The sequence below is a fragment of the Lissotriton helveticus genome, chromosome 5_1, assembly GCF_964261635.1.
Source record: "Lissotriton helveticus chromosome 5_1, aLisHel1.1, whole genome shotgun sequence".
Taxonomy (NCBI): domain Eukaryota; kingdom Metazoa; phylum Chordata; class Amphibia; order Caudata; family Salamandridae; genus Lissotriton; species Lissotriton helveticus.
This window is the reverse complement of record NC_136065.1, coordinates 443,203,422-443,214,033: the sequence shown is the minus strand read 5'-3', so window position 1 is coordinate 443,214,033 and position 10,612 is coordinate 443,203,422. Positions and strand designations below refer to the sequence as shown.

General features: G+C 50.2%; 1 protein-coding gene across 1 annotated transcript in view; it reads right to left on the bottom strand.

Annotated features, from left to right (window-relative positions):
- Positions 1-257: 257 nt before the first annotated feature.
- LOC144753201 (E3 ubiquitin-protein ligase TRIM39-like) overlaps positions 258-10,612 on the bottom strand; it is an 85,350-nt gene continuing 74,995 nt past the window's right edge. Inside the window, exon 6 of the mRNA XM_078640962.1 lies at positions 258-1,316. Coding sequence (XP_078497088.1) covers positions 805-1,316 — 512 coding nt within the window. The 3' untranslated portion in view covers positions 258-804. The remainder of the gene's footprint in view (positions 1,317-10,612) is intronic.

The window sequence follows — 10,612 nt, the reverse complement described above, 5'->3', positions numbered from 1 at the left end:
CACACAACCCAGACAGACCTTCCCCATCATAACATATCTGGGGAACTCAACTACAGAGTGACCATGTAATTGGAAGGACCAAATACAACAACTGCATATAGCAGGATGTTATCAAGGCAGTGGTCGACACGTTTCGGTGGCTGCAAAATGATGGAATGCCACCTTCCTCAGGACCTGCCAGATATGAAGCCCTCGCAAGAGCCACTCCACCTGGGGGAAAAAAGTACCAATACAGTTCCACTATGGTCTATTGCGATACAAGCAGATGTTTTTGTATAGACTGACTCGGGATCTGCCACTTCTCAAACAGTGGTTACGGAATACAGCTCTCAAATCCTAAAGCTCCTCAACACCATAGGTTGTAGCTTATCAAAGACAGATAGGGGTCAGGTAAATTGTACAAGGAAAAGAGATATGTAGCAGCCAGTTTCACATGAGGCTTCTGGTTGTCATGGCAACATGTGGGAGGGTCTTTGTGAAGAAGATTCTTCGAAATGTTGGTGTTTGAAGATTCTTTGGAATGTTGGTGTTTGAAGATTCTTTGGAATGTTGGGGTTTAAACTGCACATGACAGTTGAAGGGGAGCGGGGCTCTGCACATGGGGTTGGCTGACATCTACACATTAATAAATCTACATGAAAGAAACCTTTTTTCCAGTCACTGGAGTTACTGCCCCCCCAAGGGACTTATCCCCAAAGGGAGCGTTGTATTATTTAAAAGCGTATCTGCTTGTGCTCCTGGTCACATTATCACTGCGCGGGGGGGGGGGGGGGAAAGATGAGGGGCTGAAGCTCCCTGCAACTCTCACTCCAGCTTCAGCTCCGCTCCTCTCCCGAGCCAGAAGTACGGGAAGAGCCTCTGTGTGAAGGGGGCCTGCGGGTAGGAGTAGAGAAGCTCCATGGAGTCAGCATTGTACAGGGACAGCCGCCCCGCCTCGTGGTCCAGATACATCCCCAGCTTCAGGGGATTCTCAGCAGGGGACAGAGGGGTCTCAGGGGAGGTGAGAGCCCTGTACTGACTCTTCCACCACCCCACAGCCCATACTCCCCCCTTAGGTGACCATGTGAAGTATTGCTTCCTGTCCACAGACTCTGCTGCGACCCCCATATGCCACCCGTCCCCCTCCTGCAGCAGCTGCACCTCCCAGTAATGTCTGCCGGAGGTGAAACCCTCGCTCCCCAGCACACAGCGGTAGTTGGTGAATCTCTCGGGGGTGTCCGGCAGGGGCTGTGCTGTGTCCATCCGTCTCACACGCCTCCCCCCCTCAGACAGGAGGAGCTCTGGATAAGCTGTGTCAGGATCCAGAGTCACCATCACTGCAGAGAAGAGAATCAGAATGAGAGATTTAAAAACACAAAGAAAGGCTGTAATTACTGCTGCTGTTTTACATATGATTAATTTACACCACATCTGGAAGGCGCAGGCTGTGCTAGAGAGAGCAGCACTAGACTGCTCACTGCAGGAAAGAGCGCAGCACTAGACTGCTCACTACACTAAAGCGTGCAGCACTACACTGCTCACTACACTAAAGCGTGCGGCACTAAAGCTAAAACGCATAGCACTAGACTGCTCACTACACTGAAACGCACAGCACTAGACTGCTCACTACACTAAAGCACGCAGCATTAGACTGCTCACTACACTAAAGCACACAGCACTAGACTGCTCATTACACTAAAGCACAAGACACACAACTGCTCACTACACTAAAACACACAGCAATAGACCGCTCACTACACTAAAACAAAATGCACTACACTAAAGCGAGCGGAACTAGACTGATCACTACACTAAAGCGCAAGGCACTAGGCTGCTCACTACACTAAAACGCACAGCACTAGACTGCTCACTACACTAAAGCGCACAGCACTAGACTGCTCACTACCTCACTACACTAAAGTGCACAGCACTAGACTGCTCACTACACTAAAGTGCAAGAAACAAGACTGCTCACTACACTAAAACACACAGCACTAGACTGCTCACTACACTAAAACACACAGCACTAGACTGCTCACTACACTGAAACGCACAGCACTAGACTGCTCACTACACTAAAGCGTGCAGCATTAGACTGCTCACTACACTAAAGCACAAGACACATGACTGCTCACTACACTAAAACACACAGCAATAGACCGCTCACTACACTAAAACACACAGCAATAGACCGCTCACTACACTAAAACACACAGCAATAGACCGCTCACTATACTAAAACACAATGCACTACACTAAAGCGAGCGGAACTAGACTGATCACTACACTAAAGCGCAAGGCACTCGACTGCGCACTACACTAAAATGCACAGCAATAGACTGCTCACTACACTAAAGCGCACAGCACTAGACTTCTCACTACCTCACTACACTAAAGCGAACAGCACTAGACTGCTCACTACACTAAAGCGAACAGCACTAGACTGCTCACTACGCTAAAGCGCACAGCACTAGACTACTCACTACACTACAGCGAGCGGCACAATACTGCTCACTACACTAAAGCGCAAGACACAAGACTGCACACTACACTAAAATGCACAGCACTAGACTGCTCACTATACTAAAGCACACATTCATCTAGAGCACACACTACACCGTACACTGCGCTACATAGGACATTCTACTACACACTACACTGCAACACGCAGCACATACAACACATCACACATAAGGCATACTACACTATCCCTCACGAGGCGTGCTACACTACATCACACTACCACACATGAGGCATACTACACTACGCTATATAGACAGGACATTCTACTACACACTACACTGCACCACGCACCGTACTAGACACAGACACTGCGCACACTGTACTACACCGAACACTACACCAGATAGGGCACTGTACTAGTCAGTACACTGGACTAGATGGCACAGAGTGGCAGAGCTACTGAAAGGTATACAGTACTAGCCAATACACTACATTGGATATTAAAGAGTAGGAGAGCTAATAGAATATATATTGAACTAGTCCGTACACTGCATTAGATTGTACAGAGCAAAAGATCTATCAGAAGGTGTACTGTACTAGTCAGTACATTGTATTTAATGTGACAGACAGACAGAGCCACTCCAGGGCATACTGTACTAGTCGGTACACTGCATTAGATGGAACAGAGTAACAGAGCTATAGCAAGGTATACTGTACTACTGAGCACACTGCAATAAATAGTACAGAATAACATAATTAGTCCAAGGCATATTGTACTAGTCAGTACTGAATATTAAATGGTACAGAGTACCAGAGCTAATAGAAGGTATACAGTCCTAGTCAGTACATTGCATAAGATGGCACAGAGTGACAGAGCTACTCCAAGGTAGACAGTACTACTCAGTACAATGCATCAGATGGTACTGAGTGAAAGAGTTACTCCAAGGCATACAGTACTAGTCAGTACACAGTATTAGATTGCACAGAGTGAGAGAGCTACTCGAAGGTATACAGTACTTGTTAGTGCACTGTGGTACAGAGTAAGAGAGCTATTACAAGGTATACAGTACTAGCACTGCATAAGATGGCACAGAGTAACAGAGGTACTGAAATCTAATGTACAAGTCTGTACAAGATGGTACGGAGTACCAGCGGTACTAGAAGGTATACATTACACATGTACTGCATTAGATGTCACAGAGTGACAGAACTACTGCAAGGCACACTGGTCTCAATGACCAAGCAAGTCAACGCAGTCTCCTCCTACAGATGGATACCAACAGATACAAGAAAGACAGTCACCCAGGCCCTCGTCAGCAGCAGACTCGACTACGGAAGGCCCTCTACGAGGGGAGCCCCGACCAAGCTCATCAAACGACTACAACGCATCCAAAACTCCTCGGCACGACTGATCCTCGACGTACCACGCCACGGCCACATCACCCCCCCACCTGAGAAACCTGCACTGGCTCCCCGTCAACAAGAGGATATCCTTCAAGCACCTCACCCACGCACACAAGGCCCTCCACAAGACTGACCCAGCATACCTCAACAGACTGCTCTCCTTCTACATCCCCAACCGCCAGTACGCTCCGCCGACCTCTCACTCGCCACCGTCCCGCGCATCCGAAGAACAACCACCGATGGGAGATCCTTCTCCCACCTCGCCGCCAAGACATGGAACACCCTCCCACTGAGCCTACGACAGACCCAAGACCATCTGACCTTCAGGAGGATACTCAAGACCTGGCTGTTCGATCAGTAGCGCCCCCCCCCCCCCCAGCACCTCGAGACCCTCGCGGGTATGTAGTGCGCTTTACAAATGATTGATTGATTGATTGAACTAGTGAGTACACCGGGTTAATTGCCACAGAGTAACTGAGCTATACCATGGTATACAGTACTACTCAGTACACTGCATTGGATGGTGAAGAGTAGAAGAGCTACAAGAAGGTATAATTGCTAGTCAGTACATTGCATTAGATGGTACAGAGTGAGAGAGATAATAGATGCAGAGTGACAGAACAAGACCACTGACCTTTCTGGTCAGTATCACTGCTCTCACCCGGCGCAGCTCCACCATTGAGGGACTGCCCTTGAGCCCAAGCTCCGTGCAAGGCAGGTGTTCTAGGCCCTCGTCCACCCGCAGTCTCCTGCCTGCACCTCATCCAGGCTTCTGGTAGCTTGTTTTCATCATAGGTCAAAGACTACCCCTTCCATAATGCATCTGAGAGGTAGGTGGCTGGTGTGCTTTCCCATACTGCACAGGGGTCCTGTCAGCTGACCAACACAGCTTATTATCTGTGAGAGCCCGGTCCCTAGTGCTTGGCTTGACTTCCTGTTTGGACCACGCCTCTGTTTCCTGTTAGAATCTCTGACTCTCCTCTCCACACTTGCAGTGCCCTGGATAGGGGGACCCAGGGAGAGCCGTGCGCGAGCCGGTCTCTCCCTGGGTAGGTTCGCGTGAGGGCTGGCCGCGGACAGGTGGCAATAAGGGAGAGGGACAGAGGCTATATTTAGGGCCAGCGTAGGGCGGGAAGGGCTCTGATAGCGGGAGGCGGGTGACGGAGCTTGTTTTGCGTCCGTGTTTGGGGATTTCTGTTACCTTCTTGACCTGGCGACTGCATTGGAGGCGACTCCGGAGGTGCAGAGGACCATTCTGGCCCGGCGAGCGGCGGGCCGGGAGGATCTTTTGGTCCCTGGCGTTTCCGGTTTGGCAGGGGTGGGGCCTCAGCGCCCGGCCTGGAAGCCGTCTGGTGGTGTTTTCAAGGCTGTGTCTGCCTGCTTGTCCTCGCAGGCAGACGAGGACGACGGCGACGCGGCCATGCCTGGTGTCGGGTCGACACCGAGGCGGGGCCTGCTCTGGCTGTTACCGACCCCCCCGCGCCTCTGGCCGCTTCCAATGAGGTATGTCTTGCTCCCTCGGGAGCGGTGTGCGCGAGGGGAGCGGCTGGTGGGCGGCGGGGGCGGCCTGGTGGGCGGGCTACGCATTTGCGGGGCGGGGTTTCCCTCAGCTTGGCCTGGTCTGTTTCGAGGGCCAGGGGAATGCAAGGGAGGAGTCTGGTGGTCCCTCCTAGCCCGTGTTTGCCGGTCTCTGCTTTTCCTAGTGCCCCTGTTTTTCCTTTGAGCAGTGCTGCCGGCCAGGACAGTGCACAGTGTATCCAGCTCAATGGGCAGACCTATGTTTTGGCATATCCTCCTCCGCAGTCCCTGAGTGTTTGCCATGACCAGGTAGCCCCCCAGTCGGGTTTGTTGTCAGGGCACGAGGGAGGTCCCCCCTTGTGCTGATTTAAGTAACTCTGGTGGTCTTCCAAAGAGATTCGATTTGCCTGGGCCCACAGTTTTTATGGCTGCTGACTCATTCTCACCCCCTGCTGCTTCACAGGTGCTCCCACCGTCCACCTCGAGCCCCTTCCTTACTCCCTCTTGCCAGTTGGGTGGTGGGTCTGTTACTGGTTCCCGGCTGTTGTTTCCACAGGCGCGGTTGCCTGTTCCCCTTGCGGCGAGTTTTGACTCTCTCGGTCCGGAGGCGGGCCTTGGGCAAGGGTGCGGCCAGTGGGTATGGATTGGGTCGGTGCAGACTCCGCAGTCGTTCCACAGGGTACAGAGGGGGCTGTTGGGTCCTTCGGCGTGACGCAAAAGGGCTTGAGCGGCTCCAGAAGCAAGGATACGGCTGCAGTGCGCAGACCTTCGGCTGGTAAACGCAAGTTGCGGACTCAACAGGTGGCGGTTACGTCTGGAGGGGGGGCACTCAGGAGAGGGATCTGGAGCAGACTCCTCTTCTTTTTCGACCGGCGCAGTGCGCAATGAAGATATTCAATGGGAATTTTATGATGGGGACGTTGGAGATGGGGAGATGCCTGGTGGCAGTGGGGATTATGTGTGTCATGGAGATGTGATATCATTGGATATTGATGATGATGATTTGGAAGAGGGTGAATTACGTGATGGTGATGTGGGCAATATTGCAGCAACTGTTCAGACGGGTGGGTTGGGGCAATCCAATGTTCTTCGTATTTTGCAGGAGTCAGGTGCAGACCACGCAAAAGTACGACTATCCTCGGCGAACAAGTCAAGACAAGGGGACCCCGCTTTGTTTCAACAGAAGTTGTCACAGTTGCCACAAGGTAAGGCAGGTTGGTGGTCTGTTTGGCAGCAAGGGGAGAGTCTTCCCGCTAAGAGTACTCAATCTATTGGTTTTGGGGATGCAGTGATTGGGGAGCAAGTTGCAGCTACTACGCTACTTGTGCGGCAGGCTGCGGAGAGTGAAAAGCATGTTGGGAATGCTGCCAATGTTACGAATGGGCAGGCTGGGGATGCTGCTAAATCCAAGGATGAGGTGGAAGAGGATAAGAACATACATAAGAAATTGCCTTATACGGGCATTGGTATGCCCTTGGGTTCTCATTTGTCCGAAAAGACGAAATCTAGGAGTTGGCGTAATGAATTTGTTGATGTCTTTAAATTACTTCATTGCGATATTCAGGCCAAGGATGGGTCTAAAGAGGAGGAGTGGGAGTTGGCTCGGCGGCCTAGGGACCCGAAGTCAATTGAGAATTGGACGTCTGCTTTTTTGATCTATGCTAGTGCTTACTGCGAGCAACATCAGGATAAGGCGGTGGCGATGTTCAAGTATGTGGATGTCATTAGGAAGGCACACAGTTATTTTGGAGGCTATGCTTGGCTTTCGTATGACGAGGAATTCCGTGCTAGGATGAGTTTGTTCCCTGAGCGTTCTTGGGGGGGATGAGGATGCTGAGCTCTGGTTACAGTGGATGGCTTCTGCCCAGCCGCCGGCGACTACTCACACGGCTAGTGGGTTGCCGGTGACTTATCGCCCCTTTCAATTTCGTCCCGCTCAGTATGGGGCGGGGGTTATGGGCAGGGGGCAGTCAGCGACGTCCGGTGCATGCTGGCACTATAACAAAGGTTTTTGCACCAGACAGTACTGTAAATATAAACATGAGTGCTCGCAATGTGGGGGCAGGCACCCTCTCACACAATGTTTCCCGGGACAGCGTTTTGGTGACCAAGGTAGGGGTCAAGGGGGCAGAGGCCAGTCTTCTCAGTTTGTCCCAAAGGGCTCCTACTCCTATTAAGGTGGTGCTTTTAGACCAGTGGTTGCAGGATTATCCGGACTCTGATGCGGCAAAACGTTTGTCCTGGGGTTTCAAGGTGGGTTTCAAGATTGGTTACCGGGGGCCCCGGCAAGGTAGGTGGTCGGATAACTTGAAGTCCGCAAAAGAGAGTCCTCAGGTTGTACAGAAAAAATTGGACGCTGAACTTGATGCAGGCAGGATTGCTGGTCCTTTTGTACACTGTCTTTTGCCTGATTTGATTGTTTCACCTCTGGGTGTGGTGCCTAAAAAGGCAGCTGGTGAATTCCGGCTTATACACCACTTGTCCTGGCCTGAGGGATCCTCCATCAATTACTTTATTTCCCCAGAAGATTCTAGTGTGTCCTACGCTTCGGTGGATGATGCATTGGGGCTGGTGAGATCTGTGGGACAAGGAGCACAGTTGGCGAAAAGTGACATCCAATCGGCTTTCCGTGTTTTGCCTATTCACCCTTCTGATTTTGCCCTGCTGGGAATGCATTTTCAAGGGTCTTGTCGATGGGATGTTCAGTGTCCTGTGCATTATTCGAAACTTTCAGTACCTTTTTGCAGGGGCGTTTCACTTTCATGAGTGGTCATAGGCTGGTCTGTCACTATCTGGATGATTTCCTTTTCATAGGTGAGCGGCATTCTGGGCAGTGTCAGTTGGCGTTGCAGTCTTTCCAGGCCATGACTGAGAGGCTGGGTGTGCCTCTGGCTCCTGACAAGACAGAAGGTCCATGTACCACTTTAACCTTTTTGGGGATCGAAAGTGATACTCTGGACATGGTTGCGCGGCTGCCCAGCAGCAAGGTTCAGGAAATGTCAGCATTTTTGTTGTTTGTTGTGGAAGAGCTTAAGTTGGAACTCAAAAAGGTGCAGAAATTGTTGGGATACTTGAACTTCGCATGTAGAGTGGTTCGAGCAGGTAGGACATTTTATAGACTGTTGGGTATGTCCTTGTCTGGGGCGTATCTTCCACATCATCGTGTGCGTATCACAGCAGCGGTCAGGGCGGATCTGTCCATATGGTGGACTTTTCTGAAAGATTTGAATGGCGTGCCTTTGTCTTTTGCGGATGAAGACACGATTTGGCAGGTACAAATTTACACTGATGTTTCTGGTGCCCTGGGATTTGGCATATTCTGGGAGGGACGCTGGTGTGCTGCAAGCTGGCCTGTTCACTGGCAGAGTCAGGGTCGCAGTATTGCCTTTTTGGAGTTGTTCCCTTTGCTGGTGGCGCTGTGCATCTGGGGTGAAGAATTCAGGAACAGAACTGTGTTATTCCATGTGGATAATTTGTCAGTAGTGGAATTGATTAACAGACAAAAAGCAAGGGATTTGCGTGTGCTGAAGCTGTTGCGTGCTTTCATGTTGAGGTGTCTGCAGCTGAATATAGTTTTCAAAGCAAGACATATTCCGGGGACCACAAATTGTATAGCAGACGCTCTATCTCGATTTCAGTGAAAGGAATTCCGCAGACTGGCTCCTGGGGCAGATCTCGAGCAGACACAGCTCGCACAGTACGTATGGGCCTGGGAGGATTGAGGGTCGCCCAGTTGGTCGAGAATTCAGTGGCTGTTTCTACTCGGCGGAGTTACTTGCAAGCATGGCAGGAATTTTTTAGATTTGGTTATGAGTTTTCTTTTCCAAAAGGGGGGTTGTCTGAGGAGCAGTTTTTGTTGAGTTTTGTTTTACACTTGGTTGACAGAGGCCTTTCACACAACACTATCTCTGGTAAACTGACAGGGATCTCTTTTTATGGGCAGCTCAGGTGGGGGGTGTTTTGGTCAAAAAGGTTTTGAAAGGTTTGGGTAGGCTACAGGCTGGTTCTAAGCGGCTGAGGCAGCCTGTCACTTTTGATTTACTTCAGCAAATGTTGTCCCAGTTACCTTCTTGCTGTTACGATGCTTCTGCGTGCGTCAAATTTAGGTTGTGTTTTGTGTGGTTATTTTTTGGGGCATTTCGGGCTTCAGAACTCTTGGGTTTGCGGAACAGGTCAGGCATGAATTGTAATGAGGTTGTTTTGGAAGGGGATAGGTTACGACTTTGGCTACGAGTTTCTAAAACGTATCAGTTGGGTAGGGGTAAATGGGTTTTCTTGGGGAGGAGTGGTTTGGATTCTTGTTGCCCGGTTCAGGAATGGGAGGTTTTCATGGATTCCTCTGCTTTTAGGCCGGGTGTTATCTTTTGCCATGCGGATGGCAGCTCAATTTCTGTTTACCAGTTATTGGCCGTGTTACGGAAGGTGCTGTTGACTTTGTGGCGGCATCTTTTCCATATTGGAACTCACTCTTTTAGGATTGGCGCGGCGACTGAGGCTGCCAGGTTGGGGTGGGACTGGTCTCAGATACGCAGAATTGGGAGATGGAGGTCGAGATGCTGCGAGAAATATGTTAGAAAATAGTCCACCTTCGTCTTTTGTTAATATGTGTTTTTTCTCCTAGGTCCTTTGCACAGGATGGTCAGAGATAAACGAAGGGTATGGATTGTGGGACATTCCTTCGTGAAATGGGCCGCAGTCTCTGCAGAACGACAAATTTGTAGGAGGTCTCTGGGTCCCAGCAGTTTAACACATGAGGTCTTTTGGCATGGTAAAGGGGGAATGCGTTGGGGGGATTGTTTCCTTTTTTATCTGTACTTTGTGAGGGAGGAGGGGGTCCGCCAGACTTGCTAGTAATTCACCTGGGTGAAAACGATTTGGTATCTTTATCTGGTCTGACTTTGCTAACATTGATGAAGATGGATCTTGAAGTCATCAAAGACGCCTGGGCGAGCGCCATGGTGATACGGACGGAATTTGTGCCATGACTATTATGGAATGGAGCACGAAATCACACAGCTATGGACAGAGCAAGGAGGAAACTGAACCGTTCTATGAGACTTTTTTGTAAGGAACTAAGCATTTACAGTTTGGCTCATCCTCATTTACAGGTTTCTGAACGACATTCGTTTCATGAGGATGGGGTTCACCTTTCCCAGTTGGGACAGTCTATTTATTTATTAGAATTACGTGATTTGATTGCCAAAGTTTTGGATGTTCAGTTATGGTGCTCTCAGAGTCAGTTTTAATT